This window comes from Oryzias latipes, chromosome 8, assembly GCF_002234675.1.
Source record: "Oryzias latipes chromosome 8, ASM223467v1".
In the NCBI taxonomy this organism is placed as follows: Eukaryota; Metazoa; Chordata; class Actinopteri; order Beloniformes; family Adrianichthyidae; genus Oryzias; species Oryzias latipes.
In genome coordinates, this window is record NC_019866.2 from 15,306,439 (window position 1) to 15,332,600 (window position 26,162).

The 26,162-nt window shown below is 39.7% G+C and overlaps 2 protein-coding genes across 3 annotated transcripts; one reads left to right on the plus strand and one right to left on the minus strand.

Annotated features, from left to right (window-relative positions):
* Positions 1-3,527: 3,527 nt before the first annotated feature.
* Positions 3,528-12,577, minus strand: xylt2 (xylosyltransferase 2). The gene is made up of 11 exons (NM_001104847.1): positions 12,425-12,577; positions 8,061-8,607; positions 7,769-7,944; positions 6,658-6,860; positions 5,993-6,073; positions 5,686-5,902; positions 5,138-5,314; positions 4,760-5,016; positions 4,477-4,672; positions 3,954-4,287; positions 3,528-3,868 (listed from the first exon to the last, which is right to left on the minus strand). Exons 1-11 carry the CDS (start codon positions 12,554-12,556, stop codon positions 3,546-3,548), a joined length of 2,643 nt encoding a protein of 880 aa, NP_001098317.1. The 5' UTR covers positions 12,557-12,577; the 3' UTR covers positions 3,528-3,545.
* Positions 12,578-15,611: 3,034 nt separating this feature from the next.
* On the plus strand, positions 15,612-24,302 carry LOC101160981. 2 transcript variants are annotated; one of them, XM_011478346.3, is made up of 5 exons: positions 15,612-16,072; positions 16,591-16,700; positions 19,821-19,898; positions 20,046-20,219; positions 23,427-24,302. In XM_011478346.3, the coding sequence occupies exons 1-5, from the start codon at positions 16,000-16,002 to the stop codon at positions 23,607-23,609; spliced, it is 618 nt and encodes a 205-aa protein (XP_011476648.1). In that variant the 5' UTR covers positions 15,612-15,999; the 3' UTR covers positions 23,610-24,302. The 2 variants fall into 2 exon arrangements, with proteins under 2 accessions (XP_011476648.1, XP_004071580.1); XM_004071532.4 differs by having other exon boundaries at positions 20,049-20,219.
* The last annotated feature ends 1,860 nt before the right edge of the window (positions 24,303-26,162 follow it).

The following is a 26,162-nucleotide window of genomic DNA, read 5'->3' on the forward strand; positions in this document are numbered from 1 at the left end:
AGCACAAGTGGAAACGCTGCTGAGAAGTACATGTTTCCTGCAATAAAGGTTGCTTCACGAAGACGGAAGTGATGAAAACATCTCTTGGCGACATACATTTTCAAGTAAGGTGTCATAACTCTAAACCTGAGTAAACCCAAGTATGTCACAGACCATGCACAGCAGCGAAACCGATGTTAACTCAGTTTCAGCCACTTCCTCTGTGCAAGCAGATAACTCACAGCCCAAAAGTGTTTCCTCAAACTAACTTGGACCATTTTTATGTAAAAACACACATTTGTTGATATTTTAAGTCCTTAAAGTTGCAATATTAAAATTTGAGATGCATCACACAAAGACATCAATAATTCAGTCAAGTGAATCATCCTGTTTCTGTGTAACACCTATTTTATCATTCAGAGTTCAGGAGAGTTTAGAGTGAAGTGCCTCAGCACAGATCTGCCTTGTGGTGTCTCTGCTCTTTCTGGTGGGCTGTTACCGGGCAGAACAACAAATAGAAACTGTGAATGTAATAAGCCAAGAGGCCGCAGCTTGATCCCAGCTCTCCACAATGCAATCCTTGCTTCATAAATATTCAATAATCCAGTTATCGAGGCCCTTGTGGCAAACCGAGGGATCAAACCATTCAAATGGGTTTGGAGCTGAAGCAATAAAAATCCACCATCTGCGAGTGCTGCATGGAGGGAAAAAAGAAAACCTGCCTGGCCAAGAAATTAATTTGCGGATGTGTGATGATTGCTGAAGAGAAAATAGCCATCTTATTTGTGCACACTTTAAGGTTTTGGATACAGCCTGAAGAACAGAGTAAAAAATGTTTTTCTAGATCCAAAAAATCAAAATTGTTATTTTTTTAAATAAAGTCTGCAATCAAGGTTTTTGATTAGATGCTCTTGAAGTGCTAATATGCATTCAGGAACACCACCTTCTCTGACAGACTGTTTTAAACCTTTCCTTGAGAGACGAAGTGATGTCTTTCACTTACCTTCTGTGTCTGGTTTTCATCGTAAGTGCATTTGTCTGAGTCCACCACAGATCCATAAGCGCTGTCTGACGAATCAATCCTTCCCTCCTGCATCTCTTTTGATCTACAGATTTCTGTTAGAAAACAGTTGCAGATTAAATAAACTTGTAAACCTGCAGCTTTCCTTCATCTGGTTCATTTTCCTCTGCAGTGCATGTCACTCCTACATTCACAGTGGCTTTTATCTGTTATGTAAAATTTATGAAGAAAACAGACGAGGAAGCATTCAGAACCTCGGAGAGCGCCTCATTAATACATCATGGGAGAATGTCTTTAACTTTTTTAATTGATAAAAAAGGCTTTACACAAACTACATTGAATTAAGAGGTTTTAAAAAGGCAAAAGAAGAAACTGGAACAGGTTTTCTAAGTGTATTTATTTGTTCATTGTTCAGTATGACTCTGCTGTGAGCCGCTCTGTAGAAAACTCCGCCATGAGAACAGGCAGAGCCGGTTATGACTCACACTCCAGACGGCTGCTGCCTATCACAACAACACGGACAAAGAACTCATCCTCCCACCCGCAGAAAACACAAGAACTGCTTCAAGTGATGCTGAACCAGCTGACAGTCACATACAACGCAGTTTGGGACATTTCAGAGTGCAGATGAAAGACATGAATTCTCTGAAACAGGATAGAAACAAAACATGTCGAAAACTATGATTGTGCTCCCTCCTGACGCCAAACCAGGGCGTCACTGAAGCAAATGTTCTGTGCAAGGTAAACAAGGTCACTTCAAAACTTTGAGACTAGAACTTTTGAGAAAAAGCTGTTCAAATCTAAACTAAAACATCAACAGGGGGTTTAGAAAAAGTTCGGAAACATTTTGAAGTAAACAACTTTTAAACTCAATAAAATAAAGGCAGTTTGAAGACCTCTGACAAGAAAACATAACAGTTTAGCAATTTTGGAGCAAAAACAAGAACTTAAAAAACAAATAACACAGGTGTAACAATACTGTGCATAAAATGACACTAAAATGATAGTCCCAATGTGTTAAAGACCCACTCCAATGACATTTGGGTTTTTAACTTGTTATTGAAGCATTTTTCTGATGGACATGTAAAAAAAAAAGGGCTAAAAATTACATTTCTGAGTATTTTATAATTTAAATCATTGTGAAACAGAAGCAGGTGAAATGATGACATTAGAAGAAAAAGAGCATATTTGTGACAGAAAACACACTAGGCGGGCAACGAGGAGAATTTCTAATGAACTCCAGCCGCTCTGCAGAAACTATGTCCTAGAAAATGACAGTTTTTTTGATTTAGGTTCAAAACTGCATAATCATAATTAAAAGACCACTAGGAATGCATTTACAATAGATGATCAGAGTGGGAGTTTGACAAATGTTTACTTATGACTTCTTACGATGGTGACTTTGATGGTGTTAAGTGTGGAACCTTGTGTGCAGAATCGACAAATGACATTACACTTCCACACATACATGAGGTTTTCTGCAAAATAAACCAATCTGTCGCAGAAAAAAATAGACATTTGGATGTCTAATTATGTAAACCGTATGACCCTCTGTATTTGTAAAAATGACTTTTCTATTTTTTTAAAGGATAAAAAAAAGCTTAAAAATCCGAGTTTCTTTTTTGTTAGCTAAAATATTAAGTCAAAAAAAGCAATCAATTTATTTATTTCCTTTAGGACTTCACTTAATTTAGCATCACCTTGAAGGGAAAAAACACTAAAGAATATTTTTATTTAATGGGAACTAAATTCAGGCATTAATATATCAATTATTTCCTAAACATTTCAATTTAAAAACATTGTTTTTTTTGTTTGTTAGTTTGTTTAGATGTTTTGAAGAATTACCTTGTGTGCATCCAACAAGATTGGTAAGAAATGATTTTGAGTTTAAAAAGACTTAACTGAAAATAAATCCAGCTTTATTCTAAAATAGTTCTGTGCTCGGTCTGTGCACGACTAGGAGGCTGTGTGAGTCTGCTCCAACAAAAAAACAACAAAAAGATTTCCTTGATTCTCGTCGTTCCATTTTGTTGCACTGAAACCAAGTGACCTCTTCATAATAATAATCTTAAATAAAGTGCACTTCACATCTGTTTCATATGCTTACGTAATGCTTTAAAATAAGCACAATAGGATTAAAAGGCTCCTCTCTCCCTTGAAATGAAGATAGAGCACACAGCATTCAGTCTCTTGTTGGGTTTTTAAAAACTACCTTGCACTGTTCACTCAGAACAAACCTGTGCCGATGATTCCTACCAAACCATTACTAAAGTTGTGTGAATGAAAACTAGCCAAACAGCTACACACCCGACATCTGTGTACCCAAAAAATAAACGATAAAGTTTTTTGCGCTCTCAATGTTCTGTGTGCAAATTTTCTGCAGTCATAAACCTCGTTGCTCTGATCTCCAGCACCTCACTGGGAGCTGAGACTCCTGCTGAGGTTCCTTTGATCTCTACGCTCATCTCAGAGACAATGTTAACTTCACATTGAGTTTCTGAAGAGTCTCCAATGTCTCTTAGTCTTCCTGCACTTTGCAATGAGGCTATCTGATCCGTCCATCACTTTTGATCTGCACCAGTTCAGATTTTGGGTCAGGTGAGTAGGAGCTCCATGTCGTCTTGGAGCAAGATCCCAAAGCGGGGCAGGAGGATGTCTGTGCGCTGCACATGCTCCCTATTACCCAGAAGCTCCCCACTTCCCTGTCCACCCACTCTTGCAGGGGCTGGCCCACTAACTGAGCGTTGCGCAGGGCCGCCTGCATGGCGGGCTCCTGGGGGGGCAGCTTCAGCACAGAGCTCAGCTGCTGGAGGCTGTGATCCAGGTACACGTTACCTGGAGGCCCTGAATGGAACCAGCTGTCCTCCTCTGGAATTTAGAAATCTTACAGTTAGTAGACTAAAAGAAATTACAGTGACATTTAGTTCAGCTGTGTATACTGTTGTGATCTCACCTCTGCGTAGCGGCTCTTTATTGTTAAAAGTTAACGGCATGACGAGAAAGTTGACTTTAGCCACGCGCTGCCACTGTTTCAGCAGCTGAACCGTCCACTTGCCGGGCCGCAGGGGGTGCTGCAGCGGCGGTTTGTAGTGCGTGTACTCTGCATCTGCGTCCACGTTAATGTCATAGGATGCAGCCACCACTAAAGCTGGGTCGATCCAAACTATGGTGGCTGTGAGGTTTTGACCGCGCGCCCACTTCTGGACTGCGAGTGGTTCATCTAAAGGCCCGATCACACTGCCAAAATTACGGAAGATCCTTTCTTTGGGGTCCCACTCTGTTCCAACCTGAAGACAGGATTAAAAGCTGTTCATGTTTGGAAAACCTTTTTAGCAGTTTAAGTTTTTAGCTTCCAAATATATTTTTAGGATAATTAAGCTTCAAAGTTGACTCATTTATAGGATCCAGCTCCAGTTTTGAACTCAGAAATAACTTAAACTTCAGTGGAAACATTTCCTCCTCCTCAGGGTGCTTACCTCCAGGTTCTTGAGCCGTTCAAAGTCTCTAGGGTACAACTCAAAAGTGACCAAAGTTTGAGGCAGAGCCCACACTTCTAGAGTCTCTCTGTCCTTTGACCCCACAGTCTGCACTTCCTGACGAACCAGGTACCCTTGGAAGTGGTCATCGTAAAAGTACAGATGTACAGACAAAGGGAACCCAACTTGTTCAAACCTGCAATGACGAAACCAATGTTACAAATATCACAGACAAATGCCTTCACAAAGTGGGAGAAGTGATGTGATAAAGCTGAACGTCTACCTGCAGGCTTCCACGTCGCTTTGGGAAGTCATCAGGCTCTTCAGGCCCAAACGAATGAAGGACGTGTAGGCTGTGAGAGCCACATCGCTGAGCGAGCCCACGCCATCTAGCTGCTCAAACACGCTTTCCCAGTAAGCCTTGATGGCAGCAGTTCCTGGAGCATACTGGCCATACAGGTGAGTGTCCAGGATTTCTATGGCCTCCTGGTTCACGGTTGACTCGAATTTTCGAGCGAAGAAAGTTGGACGACTCAATTGCTGTTGAGACACAAAAGCCAGAGAATAAACATTGATTTATTGGTCAACAAAGGTGACATAAATCCCAGATAAAGGAAAGTGATGGTCATTACTCCATACATGTCTGCCCGAGTCAACTCACCTGAATCCGAATGAGGTCCTGAGGCTTGAAGTCGTTGGGAGAGCAGCCGCACCAGTCCACTATGTGTTTATACTGGCACTTACAGCCCAGCTTCCGGTTCCAGTTGGTGACGCGCAGGTTGTTGTCCACCAGGGTGTCACACATGTGACTGTTCCCAAGAACTGTGTGGAAGAAAGACTGGAAAGAAAGAGCAGGGGGTAAATACAATACTTCGGAAATTTCTACCCAAAAATAGGGAACAGAGAGCAAGAAAAAGATGTAATGAACAGCTTCCATCCAAGGACGGAGCTTTAAAAGGTTACAGCTCGTCTGCAGGGTACAAACTGAAGCTCCTATGAGGCTGAACCACAAAGACACACATTACACAGACTCTTTTGTCCCGTGGCACATTTGCTCTCCCATTGTGCCACAAAGCTTGATATTTAGCATTTTCTCCACCGTTAGGCTCTCCTAGCATGGCAGGGGAGGACAAATCGGGGGACAGACTGGTGCTTTGATGTGTCAGTCTCGCATACAGGAGATAAACAGATGACCTGAGGCTGGCTTACCTCGGCGGGGAGCAGAGCGTAGGAGTAGAACTGCTTCAGCCCCAACACAAGCTCGTCCTGGGAGTGGATGACGTACTCCACAAAGGGGCGAGTGAGCGCAAACCAGTCGGAGCCACCAGAGACCTCCAGGCCTTTTGGGATGCTGCGCTCACCGAGACGCCACATGTGGTTGTCGCATTCATGGAAGAGGCGGTCAAGACCCTGTTTCTTAATAAACCTTCAAGATAAAAACAGAGGAAAGTGAAAAAGACACTAAATGAATGTTGCTTTTTTTAACAGTATTTGTTGATAAAACATGACACCTCACCTGGTGTTCTCCCTCCCATGAGACTTTAAGAAGTTCTTGTCTCTGTACTGCGACAGGAATGCCACCAGCTCATCGTTGGTCCTGAAAGTTAGATATACAAGGTCCAAAACAGTAAGTTAAATAGAAACCCAGATTTAAGTGACTTTAGAGCGAAATGAACTCCTTTAGAGAGGATTTTGAATTACAGGTCCCTCTTTGTACTTAAGCAATGTAAGCTGTTCGCCTTGGGGACGGCTCAGGGGCACATTCAGCTGCTTTAAATGGGATTCAAAGCTGCCCCAGATACTCAGCCAAATAAAAAAAGGGAAAAACAGATTGTTTTTTCCCTGCCAGCTCTGAGATTGAGTAACAAAAGGAACCTGTTAAGTGTAATGTTTCTAAAACTCCAAGCCTGGAGTACATGCTGTGGATGAATGCTGCAGTAGTCACGATCTGTGAGTCACACCCTCTGCTGAGCGCAGAACTTCCCATACTTCAAGGAGACTGTCAGAGACGACTGACGGCAATAACTGTGCTAAATGTAAATAGTTCCAAGAAAAGTTTATGGGATGTGTTTGTAGAAGGCATGCTTGAAGGTAGAACTCAGCTGCATCCAACAACAAAAACGACCTGACCTTACTGCAAGAAAAAAGATACAAGAAAGTTCTGTAAAACATCTGACTGACCTAGTTGGGAAGTCTGTTGCACTGAGATTGATGAAGAAGTCCCACTTCCATTCAGCCATGGAAAGCAGATCCTGCATGCTCCGCAGGTAGGCCTTCAGAAGACTGGCTCCTCCCCAGATGGTGACCATCCGCCAAGGTGTGGCCCGTATATTTGGGTAGTGCTTTGCCATCTGCAGGACTTCCCGATGCATGTAGCTACAACGCTGAAAGATTAGCCCCACAGTTCAGATAAGAGATTGAATGGAAAAGGTCTCATTTTAGTTTCCATTGGTTCCCACAAATTTGAAGCAGGTTAAAGTTAAACTGGCGCTAGATTTTAGAGAAACAACAAGCAGATGGTCCCTTTTAACAGTCTGTACAACTAAAGGAGAAAAATGCTAAACTTTGTTGTTTTTGTTCGTTTTCAAGTGACTTTAGTTGACAGAACAGCTAATGTTACGTTCACACCGGCCTTAACAAAACACATTCAAGCAACCGCTTCCAATGAAAGGTCTATGTAAACACAAGTATATGCGTGTTTTCTGGCTTCTGCGTTCAAATGTTTTGCATTCACAGACTTAGAAACAACAGGTCTAAGTCAGTGTTTAGGCTCTGATCTCACACACACATCTACTTGCATGGACGGTTAGGAGATAAAGTACAGATGGGCTGCTTTACATCTGTTTAGTCTCAAAGAAAGATGATTTACAGCCTGCATAGTGTCTCAGACAGCAGTTGTTGACAGTTTTTGTCCATCATGAGCCATGCCACTGTTTTTGTTTTGTTTTTTTGGCAGGAACAGAAACAAACACCCCAGGGCTCAATCTCTCCACCTAAAACAGGTGGAGTGACCACAGGATCCTCACTGCTGCCCCCGCTCAGTCAACAGCCTTCCAACAACAACAGCAACGCAACCTTTCCTGCGCTAAATCCATTCCCTAAGATTAACCATACTTAGATCCAACCGGGCTAATCCACTCTGCCACACTGTGAGAGCTGTGGGCTAAATGTAAACTCTGCTATGAAGGATGGGGTCGACGATTTCAATTTCAGAGTTTACAGGAAAAAAAAACAAATAAAACATAGGGTTCAGCACCTGACTGCAATGATGCCAGAATGGACAGTTTGTTACCTTGTCCACATGGATGTAGAAGAAGTGGTCTCTATGGTATATGGCTTTGATGAGTCGCTTGAGTTGTCGGACAGCTCGGCCGTGCACCATCAGGACAAACGCCACCCTAACAGGGTTCTTCACTTTAGATATGCTGAAGTCCTCTTCACCAGCAGCCTCCACTGGCTGTGAAAACCCTGATCAAAGAGGTTAAGGACATTAAGGTGTGGTTTACAAAGGTTTACAGAAATTAGAGATGGGAACAAAACTATTTTTAGTGTTAACAAATATTAAATCTTCTAAGCAATGTTACCTGGATGGGGGCAGAACTGAGGAAACCCGTGTGGCATTAGCTTCCCAGCTTGATGCTGGCACACGATGTTGGCGATCTCCTGTCGACATCGCTGTGACTCGGCGCGATGGAGAGCCGACAGCGCATCTTTGCCCGTGATGTCGCATTTAGGCACAAAGTCATTGCTGAGGGCTTGATCCGTCCGACCATCCACGCTACCCGGTTCCCCTGGCAAGGCAGCAGCTGGAAACTTCACTCCCACGTCTAGGCCGCCATGACTGTCGCTGAGGTTACGGCTGCTGGACAGGTCATGAGAAACTACACCATCCAGTCCAGCAGCTGTCATTTCCCGCTCCTGGGGGGTTTTCTGTCTAGTGGTAAGTTTTCCCCCTCGACCGCTGTTCCCTTTTCTTTGCGTACTTCCAGCTGTGCCCCCAGTCCTCTCAAACCTGATATTCCATTTCCCTTTGCTCCTCCAAGCCAGAGAATTTGAATTTGCCCACAATGAGCTGTCTTTTTTAGCATCCTGGCCGTTGTGGTCAGGCAGCTTAGATCGTCTTGTTTTTCTCTTAAGAGACAGAGAAAGAAAAATGCATTATTAAATGTGATTTACTGCAGACAACTCTACAACAAGATCAAGGGCAAACATAACTGAAGAGATGTTGATTCATAATTCAGGAGTGACATTAAGATAAACAAAAACTCCACTGAGGCAGTAACAGCAAAAGTCCCAGAGGGTGAAATGTGTTTACTTGTGCAAATCCAACCTTGATACTTTGATGTAGTCATTTTTAGCTGAACCACAGTACTTTTGGGAAGGTAATGTTTAAAATGGCACAGTCACACATATCTAAAGACATTCCAGGGGTTGACTGTGCGAAGCTCAGGCTTGCTCTCTTTGTGGATGAGTTATATTCAGGTAATTAGAGATTTTAAGGGAGATTAAAGGAAGGTTAATAGGTTCAACTAAATTTCTTGATAAATTATCTCTGGAATATTTTGTAAAAGATATGGAAAATAGTTTAAAAATGACTTAAACCTAAAATACAAGTTTACATATACTTACTAAAACTCAATTAAATAGCCTTAACTTTAAAAAGAGGAGAGTAGAAAAAAGTTACATATACCATCTATATTTACCTATAAAAAAAATCCTATAAAGGCGTTTTTAATTTTGTAAAACGTTCACACCCTTAACCATTTTATGCAATTTCATACATTCTATAAACACAAATAGTTTTGCAAATGTGATTGACTGATTGCTTCATCACTTAATAAACATATTTTAATTTCTTTAATCTACGGTAGTCACTATTAAAGCAATTTCTTGTTTTTTTTCAGGCAAAATACTGTTTTCCTGTTAGGTTTTAGTGTAAGAATTCCTTGTTTAAATTTCTCTTTGTTTATTTCACATAAATCGTTGTTTGATAATAGTTTTCAGTTAAAAAAAATGGTTTGAGAACAAATTTTTTAAAAGACTATTAATATGTATTTGTTATGCCAAATCAATATTGAAATCAAATTATGAGCTTGCAAATCCAAATTGAATCCAAGGTTCTGTTAAGCAGCCAATCATTAAAGATTTCTGTCTGAAAGTCTACAAATAGCCCAAAAATTACAGTTCCAGTAAAAAACATTATGGTCTTGGCATCCTAAATTACTTGGTTATAAAAGGATATTAAAAAACATAGGAGTAAAGAAAGACCTCTGAGTGAATTCCAAAGCTATTTCAAAAGTTATCCAGAGTTATTTAAAGCAATAAATTCAAAAATGGCACCTGCATGCCAGCAGTCCACAGGGAGTGAGAACAGAGGAACTGAGAGTGTGTGGTAGCTCAAGCCAGATAAAACATTAACAATAAGCAGCCAAACGTAACAGAACAGTTAGCTACAGATGCCAAATGCACTCACAAACCCAGCACTGCAAGAAACATTAAGTGGGCATGAAATGCATAAGTTCTCCAATGTCTCTTCAAATTCTTTTGGTTTCCAATTTACATTTGTCAAAACATGATTATTTCTTTGCAACTTTCCAATCTAAAGTAGTGACCATGCATTATCTTTTTTGTTTGGAAACGTGTTTGCAACCTAACTAAAAGTATCAGCTACAGAACTGTTAAGCTTGTTATCGGAAAATTGGTGTGGAAACTCCATGGTTTCTGATTGCCAGCGGACAGTTTCGTGTGCATGAGCCAAGCAAGACTGTGGTTTCAATTTCCCTTATCTTTTTTTCCCTCCTTTTTAATTAAGACCATCGTGTCAAGAATGTCTTGAATCAAAGTCAAGCAAGCGTCGTCTTTCCTTTCCAATTAAAAGTCAAATGAAATCATATCGGCGTCACCATCTGCTGAAGAAGGAATCAGCAGCAGCAGCAGCAGCCTCTCAGCTCTGCAGGGGAGGGCGGGAAAGCACAGGGTGGTACAAGGATGACAGAGCAGTCGTCGGCTCCCTCCGCTAGACTCTTTTCACACATTTCACAGGGGATTATACATAAAATATGTGATTGCGTTCACACATGCGCAGCAAGCCATTAATAATAAAAAATGCAAAGCATTAAAAAAAATGCACACTTAAAGAGATAATTCCTATGAATTTACATAAACTCATGTTAGTTTCCTCCATCTGCAAGTGTACCAACATCTAAAAACTTTTTGTTGACATCTACATGCCTACTGAGAAGCCTGACGTGCATTGAGGAGTTGGCTTTTTTTGGTCCCATGAGCGATTTTCGGCCCATTCCTTTTTTTTACGGGATCGCTCGCCGTGATGTCATCGTCTGGGGGGGAGGGGGGCGTCCTCTTTGTCGAAAATTCATTTTAAATCTAACCTAAGTGTGTGCCTATTTTGGTGACTTTTCGGGTATGTGGCGGGGGTCAAATTTTCGATCAACGGATCCGTTAGAAACAAGAAAAAGAAGAGTGAAACGGTTAGGATTTCCTATGTATTTCAATGGAGCTTGTATTTCAATGTGAAAGCGTGAAAGAGCACTTGAACAGATGGATCATAGGAAGTAGGTGCAGGCTTACTCCACACCAACGGTCTTCCTCACAACTCAAGAGGCAAATTTCTAAGGAACTACTGCTGCTCTGAAGAAACTATGTCCAAGAAAACAACAGTTTTTTTGATTAGGTTAAAAACAAAATAATCATAATTAAAAAAAATCGCTGGGAACTCGTTTAAAAGATGATTGGAGTGGGACTTTAAGCATGACTATTAGGTTCGTGGCCAAATTACTAAGAACAAGGAAGGAAATTGAAAACATAATGTATCCGAATAATGTCACGTTCCCGTAACTGTTACACTGCTAAAACTAGGTCAACAGCAAGTGTGCAAATCTGTCTCAGGAAGGACCATGCACCTGAGATTTGAGTTCACCGATTAGCCTGCTTTAAACTGAAGCGGTCCGTCAAAATAAATCCCTTCGGAGGATTCAGGAAAGCTCCTGTCCTCAAAATAAAGATCATTCTGTCTCCTTTCTCTGAGACAAAAGTCACACATCCCCTTGGCACATGTTCCATCAGCTCCAAAACCTGGAGGCACAGACAGCAGAGAGGACTCACTGTCTAGGCTCTAAACAGAGAGTAATGGCACTGTTCCCCATTCAATATTTGGGTTTGAAATACTGCCTGTAAACCTGCCACAGCTGATATCTAGTAAAAGCTCACCTGAACTCTTCAGGAGGTGAAATGGATAAGATGCCACCCCAAGACAGTGCACTCCAGGTGTGCGAGACAGACAGCCACGGGGATACAGTTTCAGCTAAACACTTGGCTTTTGTTATTAGATAGTTTCGAAGGTTGAAAAGAGACATCCCACTGCCAAACTTCAGGGTACCTCTGAGACATGGTAATCCCAGGGTGTCTTAAAGTGACCTAAAAGAACGCAACTGCCACGTCGAGAAAAGCCAATTGTGGTTATAAAAACATAAAAGCAATTATTTGTATACCAATAGGACCTAATGTTAACTTCTCAAAGGGAAAAAGGTTAACTCCCAAATAACGTGCGAGTTTGGCTAGTTTAGGAAGTTTTCAACTCGAAGTTTTTGAAAAGAAGTAACTGATGGACAACTATCTATGTTGTTTCCTAACCTAAACATGATCATTTTTATTGTAATTCATTGTTAGCATCTCTTAAATGCTAGAAAACACGGCTACCTTTGTCTTAAAGGGTTTAAAAAATTATAATAAAGTAAAAAATGAACAGATAAATTGTTGGAAAGCCAGGGGTTGTTCCGGTACATACACTCCGGAGCAGCACTCTAGTGTTGCTAAAAGGTAACAAACGTTCCAGTAGAATAACACTAGCTAGGTATTAGCAGCTAGCGCTACAATGAAACCGAACCAAATCACCGTCGCACAATAAATACAAAGCTGGACACTTTATTACCTCTGCTTCTCCTTCTTCTAAACTTCTTAGACTCCATACTACCAGCCCTTGGATGAGAAGAATAGTTAGTGCAGCTGCAATTGCAAGTTTGTATCGTCGGAGCAGCTTTTGCACTCGAACGCTGGCCACCATTTTTCCACATCAACTGACTCCAAAGCGGGCGCGTGCCGTTCAGCGCGCGTGACCACGAGAGGCCGCTGTTTCTCACCATCCTGAGGTCCTGTAACTCTGACCACAAATGGATGTTAAGTTTTAATGTTTTTGATATCCATGACATCCTAAAATGGAAGATTTTCATATAAAACAATTATTAATATGTACATGCAAATAATTTACAAGAGTTAGATTTAATGTAAAAAATAATATATGGCATTTGAGTGAAAATGATACTGAAATCCAGAAACATCTATTTTATGTGAATTAGTTGATAGTTTTGGCAAGATTTATATGATTGGCTTTCAAAACTGAGCCACAATGTTTTGTTTTTTAACAATGACTTTAATTTATTCCTTAAATCCCGTTTTATTTTACTTTTAATTGTTTTTATTGTTTTGGTTGTTTGTTATTGCATTTTTATTCTAATATCTGCTGTATTTTTGGGAGATTGTTCTGTCTTATAGCTTGTTACTATATTTTTGGTGACTTTGGATATGTCAATAAAAAAAACCTGGCATCACTTAATTCAAATCAAATCAATCTTTATTCATATAGCCCTTTTTTATACATACAGTAACACAAAGTGCCTTACACCAAAATTAAATAAATACAAAATTAAATAACTGAAAAATATCACTTAATAAAAGTTATTGATCAGGCTTTCCAGTGGCCTACAGATTATTATCAACAAGCACTGATACAAAAATGATTGAAATAACAAGCAAACATGTCCTTACTTTTTGTGCTATATTTAAATAACTACTGTATCTTCCTTTTATTTAAACAATAATGACAATAAACAGCAATTCCAAGAAAAATACATATACAATATGAAACGCAAGGAAAAATAAACTAATTAAAGAAGACAATAAAAATCCTAAAACCCTTTGTAATATTCATGTAAGATTATCTTGATCATTTCTTTATTTGACTTGGGAGGTAAGTTATATAATGCATTGCGTAAACATTAATCACAAATGCACAATCGAAAAAATAGTCTAAATTGGATTTGCTCATCCAGGTGAGAGAAGAGGAGAAACACTTCCTTGCAGGAAGAATGAAAAATCAAAACAAGGATCAGGAAGGAAGCTCTTCAGGGTTTCATGGTTCTGTTTCAAAAAGAGGACGATAAGCCCAAATCACCGGAAGGCCTGCACGAGGAAAAAAACACATTTAGTCACTTCAATAATCATACACAGACTAAAGATAGCAGTCACGACAAGTGTAAACCCATGGCATTATAGGCCCTTTCAACAGAAAGGGTCAGGAGTTAACCAGTCACATCCCATATAATCAAAATGCCAAATTTGAATCCAGTAGATATCTGGTTGCCACAAAACAATATATTTCTCCTATAAATGACTTTGCTAGTCATTTTACTTTTTCCACAAAAGGCAGATACGTAAATATGACTGCATGCAAGTTGCACCTTCTTTTTTACCTTTCTGTTGCTTCCTTTTGGGGGTCGTCTCCATCTAACCTTGTCCTCTGCCCTCAAAGCAAGCAAGCACCCTCATGTCTTCCTTCACTACATTCAGTATCCTCCTTTTTCGTTTTCTACGCTTTTCTAAGCCTTGTTGCTCTAACCTCTGCATGTCCCTGCTCCCAAAGTATCCAAGCAATCTCAATGGTTGATCTCCATTCTTCTACTTTAGGGAAACCTTCCTCTTCTCCAGATGTTCTTTCACCTGCTCCCTCCTACAGATTGCAGTGTCATCTTTAAACATTTTAGTCCACAGAGAGTCCCATCAAACCTCATGTTATTCTGACCATCACCACAGCATACCTGTCCTCTACTTCTGCCACTTTAGACTTCCTGATACGAATCACAACTCATATCTCTGGACTCTGTCACATGCTTTCTCTACAGGACACAATGCTGCTCCTTCTGACTTTCTCTGTTTTTCCCCAGAGGCATCGTCAAGGCCAACATGGCATCTGAGGTTCTCTTCCATGACATGAAACCATACGTTTGTTTGAAAATGCTCACAACTGACTTAACGCATTTCAGCAGAGATGTGTTGGAAAGCATAAGACACTGCATACACTGAGCCTTGTGGAGCTCCATGACCGACTCAGCAGTCTCAGTGAATAACATCATCTACGTGAAAATAGTCAAATCTGTCATCCTGTACCCGGGGTGGCCGTGGTCCAGTGGTAGGATGGTCGACCTCCAGTCGTAAGATTGCGGGTTCGATTGTCAAAGTGTCCTTGGGCAAGACACTTAACCCCACCTTGCCTCTGGTGGAAGGTTGGCAAAAGTTTTCGGCAGCAGAGTCGCCACCAGTGTGTGAATGGGTGTGAATTGGTGAATGGGTCTGTGACTGTAAAGCACTTTGGGCCTTCGAAGAAGGTAGAAAAGCGCTATATAAGTATATGCCATTTACCATCCTGACTTTTCATTTCCAGAGTTTGGTAATGTTAGAGAATACCTGCACTAATGCTGCTCAAAATTACGATTGTGTGGGATTATAGTAATTGAATCTAATCTATTGTTGTTGAAGATTACTTTAAAATTTTTTCTCAATTTATCTAAAATAAATGTTACTGCAGAGAATTAAAAAAAAAAACTTTAATTCTTTTTATCAGTAAAAAAAAACTTTCAAACAACCCATAATGTTGACTTTTACATTAGTGTCTCAGCATGGAAAATCAAGAATATCTGCATGAGTAGGAGTTGAAAAAAACATAAATCCTCATAGTAAATTTGTCAAAATAAAGTAAATTATTTCTGATAAAATTAATTTAAAAATTGTGCAAATAAGATAAATGTGTTAGGGAAACGTTTGTGTGGTACTGCTTGACCACTTTAATAGAAATAAATGATGTTTTCCACAGTTTCTATTCATGAATACTAATGCTACATTTAGCTTCTTTGTTTGTATAGAAATCCTCTCAGGATGGGACCCCTACTGTTTCCAGGGTAACGGGATCCCGGCTCAGGCATGTTGTGGGTTAACCTAGTCTGGATACTTTTAATGAAACGGTGAAGGACGTGGTTTTATTGCGTCGCTTCTCACTAAGACCTAGATTTCATAACAAGGCAAACAGTTTTAAGGAGTATGTCGATAATCCCCTCTTCAATATGGTGAGCCATTAAAAATCAATCAATGCCAATTAGTGCTGCCACTGTTTGGTCCAAAGCGCAGAGCTGGAGCGACGTCACGCGCTTTTGGAGAGGGCGTCAATGCGCCTTTACGCGCCCATAAAGCCGTGTTTAAGGAGCGAGAGTTTTGAGATTGGGACTTCCAGAGCGCATGTGGACTGACACCATGTCCCGGACCGAACAGACCTTGAGGAACAGCGACGGATTCGGAGTCATTGTATCTGTTTAAGACGTGAAATGAAAGGCTTCGAGCCAAGACTGAGGAGTTGTGGAGGATTTTTGAGGGGATTCTTTAACAGTTTTCACAGAGGAAATGTCCACAACTGCAAGTCCAACCATCTCCTCATACGTGATATCCGACCAACTGACTGTGGTCGCTGCGTCCCGTAAGTAAATCATTAACATGGCACAAAACATCTTATATTTTTCTTTTAATAAAAATAAACACTCATTTTGAATGTTGTGACATGAGTGCGTACTTTTATGCTTCACATTTGGTGTTTTAATTTTGTAATCTAACTTTACAAATGCAGACTTTGACTTGCTACTTGCATATAGTTTTTTAATAAATTTTTATGTGCTTAACATGTCAAAAATAGTACTCTTAAAACATGTATCTTCAACCCAATTCTTGGATTATTCATGTTGGGATATAGATTTGGGTTACTGTTTTGGAGCAATACTAATTTCTTGGGTTAGGCCTATAGGGGTTTCATTTAATCCTTTTTTTGTTTTGTTTTTTGTCCTGAGTTAAAACAACCCAGAAAAAGTTAGTCCCTTTTTTTAGTGTTTTAAAATTGATTGAAAAAAGGAAGTTTTGGATTAATCAAAGTTGGGCTGCGTGAAAGAAAAAAGTCAATGTAGCTGCAATACAACAATTTTCCTCTCTTTTTCTTTTGAACAGTTTCTTCTCTGGTGTTCTTTGTGGTTATTGTGGCGCTGCTGTCTTTTATTTACCGCAAGGATCCTCAGTGCTGCAAACACCGCTCCTATCAGGAGCCACATCCTGCTGCGGTGAGTTGTTAGTTTAGGGGAGAATAGTCTCTCTGAAAATGAAATGTATGCCTTGTTTTCTTTTCTTTTTTATTGCAATGTGTACATTCAGTACTGCAGCACTCCATATGGAACCACAGGTACTGTGGCAGCAATACCAGCTGTTAAAAGGAATTTGTGTGGCTTTAGTGCAAAAAACTTGATTAAACTTAGTTTGAATTACTTGGACCACCATTTGTTAAATTGCTGCTCTAATGGATTTGGAGAATTAGCACATGCCATGAATATTGATGTAACTTTAGCTCCAGAGTACTTGCACAAATGGAACTTTTGCCTTTAACACTTGTGCAAAACAGCACAGTAATCTCTTAGATCTTCATCACATATTTGAGACAAGAAATATTAATCAACAGTTTTTGCACCCTGCAGCTATTGTTTCTGGAGATAAATGTCTGAATGTCTGTAGAAGAAAGAGTTGAACATTGCAAAAGCGTTTGCGAGTTGCCAGTTCTTTTGGCTTCTTGTTCCTGACCTGTCTTTCTCCTGCATCAGAGGCAAGGGTGAGGCTTTATCTGTGAACAGCAGAAATGACTACTTTCCTCTTTTAACAGACAGGAACCTCTGCTCAGTGACAAGTTTTTTCCTTTTTGTTTACACCCTGATCACTCTAAAAATCTAAGTGTAGGGACACACAGTACAGCTGTAGAACTGACAGGTCAGTGCAGTAAACCACTCGTGACAGGCTGTAAATAAAGAACTGTAGGTTTGGGTAATTGGGGTTATCTTAGCAATTAGTGTAGATTCAAAAAATGTTGAATACATGAAAGTAAGCAAAGATTAATCTTGGTTCATGACCACATACCTTTCCCTGCTTCGGTTTGTTGCATGAATAGAAGACAGGCCTCACTGTGGGTGTTGGGGACACAAGAGGGACAAAGAATGTCCTTTAAGTTGCAGCGGTGGAAAAAAAAAAGGAAAAAGCGCAAGGCCACGGAGATCCTCCCCCGACTTCAACACTGATTTTACACGGTTGTGCTTTTTCACACTGACTGAATCAATGGCAGGCGACAAAAGAACAACCCCTCTATTCTTTTTCTCCTTCCTGAGGACACTCTTCAGCCTCTTCAAAGTACAAACCAGCGAGGGAAACGAGACCTTTGTCGTCACCTTTTCGGTGCCATCTCTCCCTCTTCAGCGTGATTTGAGGGTTATGGCAAAGGTCGTCGCAGCAAGTCGCTCTCACAAGTGGCAATGATGTCATTGTTTATTTCTAGCCTGGGAAAATCCTAAAGTCCTGACGCAGCTCAAATTTAACGCATGGCGCTCTGCAAATCGGGTTTCCTGCATGGCAGAGGAAACCTTTTTAGTATTAGCGGCTCCTAATACCTCATCCTGGATTTAATCTCAGTCAAGCAACAAATTGACTCGGTTGTAATGCCCTCCCGAATGACATGCACTAGCATAATGTGTGCTGGAGTGTGCTCGTTAGCAGGTACATGCTGCAAGAACAAGGGGAATAGAGAGGCAGTGAAAAGACCTCTCGGTGGGATTTGTTGCTCAGGGACCCTCATGACTCACTGAGACATCACATTGTTCTCCTCACAAAAGGGGACTCATTTAGACCCCAGGCAATTTACTGGTTTTCCTGGCTTTTTAGGATTCCTGTCCTTCATACAGTCAAGACACTGACAGCTCCTGTTCTGCAGGGAGGGGCTGCAAAGGGAGGGGTGAATCTGGGGGTGGTCGTCTTTTTTTGACTGATAATTTATGGTGGTGCTAAACTGGTCAGGGTCTGTGATGGTGAAACGAGGTGTGAAAATCGGTCAATTGGGCTGAAATGAGTACATCTTTGACTATTTGTAGATGGAGAAATGAGGAGCTGTAGTGTTCCAGCTAAACTGAAAGCTAATTATTGTTTAAGAGAGAGTTTAAAAATCCACTCCAATCATCTTTTGACCTATTTTAGAAAAATTCCCAGTGGTATTTTGATTGTGATTATGTTGTTTTGAGCCAAGATTAAAAAAAACAACAAAAAACTAGTGTTGTTTTCTAGGACATCGTTTTTGCAGAGTGGCAGTATATCATCAGAAATTCACCTCTGAGTTGTGGACGGGACTGTTGGCATGGAACACCTATTGACTGTATGTAGCATATACAGTCAATGGGAGCAGCCCCGCTCCCCCTTCCCCTAACTGAGAGCTCTCTGTTAGTGATGGGCACCTCCAGGCTTTGAGGGCTACATTCCTGCATTTTTCCCACATACCTTGCTCTGCCATGTTCTAGTTGGCTGGACACACCTGAACCAGGCACTCACTCATGAGTAGGGCTTGGATATCCAGAAATCATGCAGACACACCGGCCCTCGAGACCTGGAGTTGCCCTTTCCTGGTTTACACTTTCTCCCGATAGCTGACAGCCCCTCACAATCCCAACCTAGCGTTACCGGTGCATCAAAAATGGTGACCAATCCAGCTGGTAATTTTTGAGCCAGATGCCAGCTCAGATGAGAAAAACAAAGATGTTGATGGATCTATTTGTCTGCAAGTGGATGCATCAGAATTAAGCAAGAGGACCTAGCTGCAGACATCAACTTCCAGAACCGGAAGTCCTCGATCGGAACCAGAATTAACCCCATATTTCTCGAAAAATACTTCATTTTAACTGGTGACCCTAAAAAAAATTTTTTTTCCTGTTTTAAGCTTTAATACGTGTTTTTTTCCTACAATTCTGAATACTTTTGGGGTAAAGTTAGGGTTGGGTAAATTGTATAATTTCTGCCTCTTGCAGATTGTGTCAGGCACCCTCTTGTCTACCGCCAGGTCCCTCTCAAATAGGGCAGAACAGAGATCTTGTGGCTAGTAGAACTATTACTCTCTTTTCCCAGCTAGATTCTTCTGCTCCTGATTTACAGCGATTTGAATCAAGAAATGCTCAAAAATGCTAATTTTGAGCCTAAATTTCTTTATATATATCCTCCATCATCAGAAATATACCACAAACACATGTTTAAGACAACGTCACCTGGATGAATGAGAACCTTCACTGACAAGAACTTGTCGAAAACACCAAAAACACATTTTTCATTGGAGTGGGTCTTTGAAAAATAATGATTTCACTGATCAGCATCTAATAATTTTACAGGATGATCCTCCACAGTATTACAGCAGTAGGACAACCTTGGTGGGGACCCCCTGTTTTGAGTCGGACAGGAATACTCAGGTGAGAGATACTGACAGGAGGATGAGCACTATAAATGACCCCCCAGTGCTGTTGTGTGACCTACTGCAGTCACAGGGTCTGTTAGGAGTATCCTCAGCTGATAAAAGCTTGTTTTCTGCCCATCTATGTGGGCTGTGTACTCTTTAGCAGGCAGGCGAGCTGTTCTGTGTCGGCCTGCCCTCCAGCTACAGCCTGCCGACGCTAGAGGCCCCCATGCCGAGGCTCCCCTCCTATGAGAGCGTACGAAAGAAGGACCGCCAGAGGCAGATCCACATGATGATCGCTGACCGCTTTGGCCTCAATGCGCCTATTGTTACTGAGGTAGGATATAATTAGGATTTAAGGCTGTGTCGCAGTAAATGATACAGTCACAAATTCCTCAACAATGCAGCCCTTTAAGGGCGGTTGCTAAGCTTGAGAGGATGATCTTGGAGTTTCGACATTTTATTCGTTTTTTTTTTTACTTGTAGCCAAGTTTTAGAGATTGTCTCCAACTTGGAAATGAATGCACATAATAAAACGATAATTTGTTGCCGTGCGATGTCACAAGAGCTTGTTTAAGGATTAGACTGCCTCCAGAAAACAGTAAACAGGATGCACTATCGGCTCATCTCATGTAGTGCTGGCAACCGTGCTTTTCAGTCTCACCGTGTTGATCTTTTGCTGAGGTTTAGCTTCAGTCGACGCTTGAGCAAACAAGGTAATGAGAAAAAGGCACATCAAATATAATTAAAGCCTGCATCCATGAGTGCAAACAGAGCCCCAGAATACGGCACTGTCCTTGTCACTGCACATTTTTCCTCCTTTAACCTTTTTCTTAATTAGAAACTCCATGATAAACATAAACCTTTTATTGGATCATCACATTAACTAACTGTCCCTTCGTGTGTTTTACCTAATAGGGCAGGGTAGCAGGAAGACCTTTCATCTTGGAGTTAGGGTCTCAGACCAAAGGGCAGGGCTGTGGGGTTTCTCCTGTCTCCTGGGGGGTCGCCAAGCAATTAAAAGATAAGAACTCAGTCAGGGAGTGTGAATCTGTTTGATTTCTATCTGCGAGATAATGAAGAAAAAAAAGTTCCTGCCAGCTGTAGTGGGAACAGATTAATTGGGAATGTAAACACAAACACGCTCTGATTCGCCACTCAGATTTCAGTCCTTGCAGACTTCAGGAGGTTAATATCCGGTGTCACTTTTAGACATGAAAAACTGAAATCGGTGGCTTTTATTATGATTATTATGAAGTAGATACAGTCAGTCATTCAAATGCTACTCTGGCTTGTCATGTCAGAATATGTAAGAATTTTAATCTTATTTGTCCTATCTCATTTATTTGTCTTGTTAGATGCAGTTTAAGTTTGCCTTGAAGAATTGAAGTTTTTACAAAAAGGTAGATGAGTTCTGACCGGTCCTCATAATTTGTCCTAGAAAGAAGTCCAGGTTCCCATTTTGTCATGTGAACAAAACATACCATCTTATTAACCTAATGGAAAATCTGTTTAATTAACTGTGACTTGGAGAATGAGTCAACAGGGCTGTAATATTTCATTGCGGTCATATGCTCAGACAGCTGAAGAACAGCCGGTTAGCATCTAGACTAAATGGCACTCCCGCATAATACAAACATAAAAGAGAAGATATGATTAGAACTGTAAAATAGTAAAGTTTGTGCAAATTAAAAAGCAGTAGTTGCAGAGGTGGTAAGTTATCCAAAGCATGTCTCACAGTGTGGCGTGAAAGCCTTAAAGTGGCATGGCAGGTTGAAATGCAATTTATTGTAAAAAAAGATATTTTTGACAGTGTGTGCACCCCCCCCCCAGAAAGCTGTCATCACAGCGGGCGAAACCATCAAAAGAATGGGGCTCAGAAAAATCTTTTTTAAATCCACAAACAAAACCAAAACACATGTGTCGGATAGATCTAAAGCCGGAGTCTGCAACCTTTCACTCTAAAAGAGCCATTTGGTCCAGTTTTTTAATGACCAAACCCTAGAAAGAGACGGCGAGTCACACTTAATCTTTTTGAAAAGTACACTTTATTTTGTCTGTGGCCATTAATCGATGCATTTGCAAACACATGGATTAATCCAGACTAGCTGTTTAAACATTTACAATAATTGCATTATAATAATGTTGGTTTTTTCTATAATAACAACTTTAATTACTTAATGTTTAAAAGCAGCACATCCAAGTTCTTTTCATAATATAATACATACTGTGCTAAATAAGATTCTCCTGCTGTAGCAGATGTACTTGAACTAAAAATGCAAGAAAAGCAAGTCAAACACGGCGTTTTCCATCAATATAATTTTAGTGCATCTTCATCCCTTTACTATCCAAAATAAACATGTCAAAATTGGTTTAGAATCAAGTTTTCTGTAATCTGTGCATATAAACGCAATTTAGAACAACATAGATTAGACTATGTACTTAACCAACTTAATATTTATTCAAATTTTTTTTTTTTGCGGTGGTATGAAAAAAAGTCTTCATTTCCGTTGTGCTGCGGTTTATGCTGTTGCTGCGGTTATGTCGTTGTGTTGCGGGTAATTTGGTTGTCAATTTTCCTGTTTTTGCACAATATGTGAAAAGAAAACTTTGGTTCAAGCAATCTCCACAAAATTTCACACGGGCTCTGCAGGGTTAGTTTCATCAACCTTTGACCTTGGAAAGAGACCGCCATCTTGACATAAAACAAAATTAAAAAAACTTTAATGCCTTCTACAAATGTAACCTCTTTCTAAGGATTTCGATTGCCTCCTATCTTGTCAAGCATTATTGAGAAGCCGCTTGGGAAAAAAAGTTGGTAATAAAGTTTCTAGATTTTGAATGGCGTTCGCATGGCGAGGTTTCGAAACTGACATTCTATTGTTGTTAACACATTTTATACCAGAATATTGTGAAAATGTATTACATGAATTGTTGGCTGAAGCTGAATGAAACGATATAACATACACATTAGGTATGTGGGCGTGGTAAAAAAAAATCCTCTGTTGCCAAGGTAATCTGAAAGTTTATTTTTGCCAATTCTTCAAAATAACGTAGATTTGTTTGTCACTCCCGGGTGACTAAAACATAAAATGGCTGTCATGGAGATAACACCATTAGAAAAGCCACCATTTGTAGAAAAAGTTTTTTTTCAAATTAATTTGTCATATGCCAATTTGACCAGGGTGGCAGAGGCAGAGTGGGGGTGGCAGTGAGGGCGGGTCAGGAGGGGGTCCCAAGGGTGGGTCGGGTAGCACCTGTAGGCCATTCAACACTGCTTGCATTAATAGCTTATTTTTCACTATTCCATTTGGTTTTCAGACTAAACTCAATGTAAGCTGACGTGGTATTTTTTAATTGTATGCTGTGCCATGCTGTAATACTAGTTACCATGACAGTCATTAGTCATCGTGATGCATCTTTTTAAAGAGATGAGCAGGAGCAATTGAGTTGTACGCTTAAAAAAAACTAAAATGATTTGTCTTAGAAGAATCTTTGAAACCAGAAGATAATGTCATATTTGTTTTTATTTTTTTTTCTGCAGCCTCCTCCTACCTATGAAGAAAGCATCCGCCAGTCTGTAGAGCTACCATACAACATTTTCTCACCAGGTGGGGACATCCTGCATCCACAGACTTTTTATTCCAACGCCGGAACTGTTGATCCCACAGACACAGACCGTCAACTCAGTTCTGATGCCAGCAGCAGCGCTCTGCCTACGGTGTGATGCTGGGATCCAGTGGGGTGAAATGTGGAAGAGGCTGGAGGACCTTTATGCAGATCAAGGTTACAAACAGACCCAACTCACAGATACCTCAAACAAATAAAAACTGAGGAAGCTAATGTTGATCATGGGCTGTGGTGAAACCAAAGAAGAACAGTACCCTCTCCAGGGAGTCACATTAATAATACTTTGAGACATTTGCTGTGCACTAATGTGACGATGTTTCAAAAAGAAACTGGACATTTATGGACAAAGGTGGCTGGAACATCTTCAACATCAAATCAGAGATGACTGCAGGGACTACTTAGGACGTTAACTTTTTTGTTGTTGTTTTTGTGGAACATTTATTTTAATTGTTTGATTTTCTGTTTTTAAAATCTTCTTAAACTTGAAATATTGGTCGTTTTTGCAAACATTTTTCTTGGAGCCAACTGTTAAAACTGGCGTCTAAAGCCTTTTGGAGAGGTTTCAAACTTTTCCAGATTGAAGGTTTTAGACCAAATAGTGAGGGGAAAAAATATTTCTATTAGATCTACAATCACATTACCTCAAGTGATTTCTGTCTTTTTCATCTTTGTAACATTCCATGAATTAATGTAATTTTAGTCAATAAAATATTTGTATTTATTTAATAAAAAATGATCATACCATGTACTTTTCCATAGAAACCAATTTAATAAACTCTTGCTATTTTAATAGGTTTGTAATTTGCTGCATTTTGTGAAAAAGAAATGAAAACGTTTGAGGTATGATATTGGTGGTGTAGTAGGTGAAAACCAATTCATCAGTGTCACAAGGGAAACTGAAAATGGATCTAAAAAGTTGTTTTTGTAATCTGGAGCATTAGAAGTCTTTTGTTCAGCAATCTAAAGATGCTGCTCCAGGTCTAAAAAAAAAAACCTTTTTACAGCATTTTTTTCTCCAAGAATATATATATTTTTTAAACGTAAAAATACCGTATGCACAATAGAAACTATTAAATAATATGTTAGGATAAATGAACCTTTCCTTTTTTGCTTCAATTTGGTTGTAAAGACCCAATTTACTACGTTTAAACATTATTGCACTGGAAACTTTAAATTTCAAAAATCAATTAACTCCTAAATCTTAGATTTAGACTCCATCTTTTAGGTTCTGGAAAGTTACTTTATACCCAACAGATGTTTTGTTTTGTGAGATTAAAGTGAAATCATGTGAAAGAATTCACCTAAATACTTCTCTGGATGGTTAGTTTCATGGTAAATGACAAGAAAACTGCTTACATAGTCCCCTAGATATGTAAGCAAATTTAATTATGGATGTAAAGAGAGAAACAAGGCAGTTTCTTTAAAAGAGAAAGGGAGGCATTTTGTCTAGGAAATCGCGGTTGGAGATCTTGGAAGCCCTGGGGCAAAACAGGCCATCATGACTGCTGTTTTTCAGAGAAGACACCTTGTACTGTTGTGACAATAAGGAACGTCCCTTATAAACAACTTGGGTCAATTGCATTGATCTCATCATGTGAAAAAAACATGTTTTCAGAGAAATACATAAACATATTACTGTGTCATGACCTTCTTAATGAGAAAACTAAGTATAAATGGAAACTGACACATTCCATCATGAAGTCATAAACAATGTTACTAAAGTCCAAATTTTCATCTTAAATTCTCTGTTTCAGCCACACACACAAAAAAACGATTCTATAAACTATAACAACATATTTTTTTCTGTTTCCCAATTATTGTATTTTTGTCATATTCTATAATTACATTTTTTTTGTTTTATTTTGGTTTTGGAAGCGTGATGCAACACAAGTAATCAAAGGTCACTCCTATGTTTATTCTTTAGTGATCATTGTTTCCTTTTTATATTTTTTTTTAATGGATGAGTTTTGAACCAAGCTCTTACCAAACCGCTGCTGTCCCAACCGCTGACAGGAGACGAACAAACACTGCCCTCTGCTGGCCACGATGTGTTGAGACCATTAACCCTTTGAAACTGTTCGATTTTTAATATCCTAAATAAAAAAATAAAAACAACAGCAACAACAATATTATTATCATTATATTTTAATTAATTACAATAAAATGGAATGGAACTTTTATTGGTATCATTGACATATTAATTATAAAGACATTTATGATACCAATAAGATTTAAGACTCAAATGATTTTATTTCCCCCCACAAGTGAACATTACGATTCCATTTTCCTGATAGTTTAAATTGAACAATCAGATTTGGCTAAATAGATTTCTAGTAGTTTATTTCTAATTACATTTTGGGTTAAATAATTAAATAATCTTATTTTTTAATAAAAATCATCTAGTTAGGATAAAACAAGACATTAAAAAGACATGTCTAACAGAATGCTCAAGATCCAATTGTTTGACTATCATGTCAAAGAATAGAATAGAAACTGTCTAGGATCGTACAACAATAAATAAAAATAATTTAAAAAAAATCCAAGTTCTATTTTACATTTGTGATTTAAACATCACACAGCTTGTAATGGAGCTAAGAATATAAAGGCGTCCTCGGTGTCGCTGACGTCACGACGGAGAAAGCCGAGTTCA

Bases quoted from the DNA above. Each gene is read 5' to 3' on its own strand.
- xylt2 (NM_001104847.1), bottom strand. From the start codon at position 12,556: ATGGTGGCCAGCGTTCGAGTGCAAAAGCTGCTCCGACGATACAAACTT. The intron at 6,074-6,657 runs GTCAGTCAGATG...TCTAACTTTCAG, and splicing joins GCAACAGACTTCCCAACTAG to GACCAACGATGAGCTGGTGG. The intron at 4,288-4,476 runs GTAAGCACCCTG...TCCTGTCTTCAG, and splicing joins AACGGCTCAAGAACCTGGAG to GTTGGAACAGAGTGGGACCC.
- LOC101160981 (XM_011478346.3), top strand. From the start codon at position 16,000: ATGTCCACAACTGCAAGTCCAACCATCTCCTCATACGTGATATCCGAC. The intron at 16,073-16,590 runs GTAAGTAAATCA...TCTTTTGAACAG, and splicing joins GACTGTGGTCGCTGCGTCCC to TTTCTTCTCTGGTGTTCTTT. The intron at 19,899-20,045 runs GTGAGAGATACT...TGTACTCTTTAG, and splicing joins AGTCGGACAGGAATACTCAG to CAGGCAGGCGAGCTGTTCTG.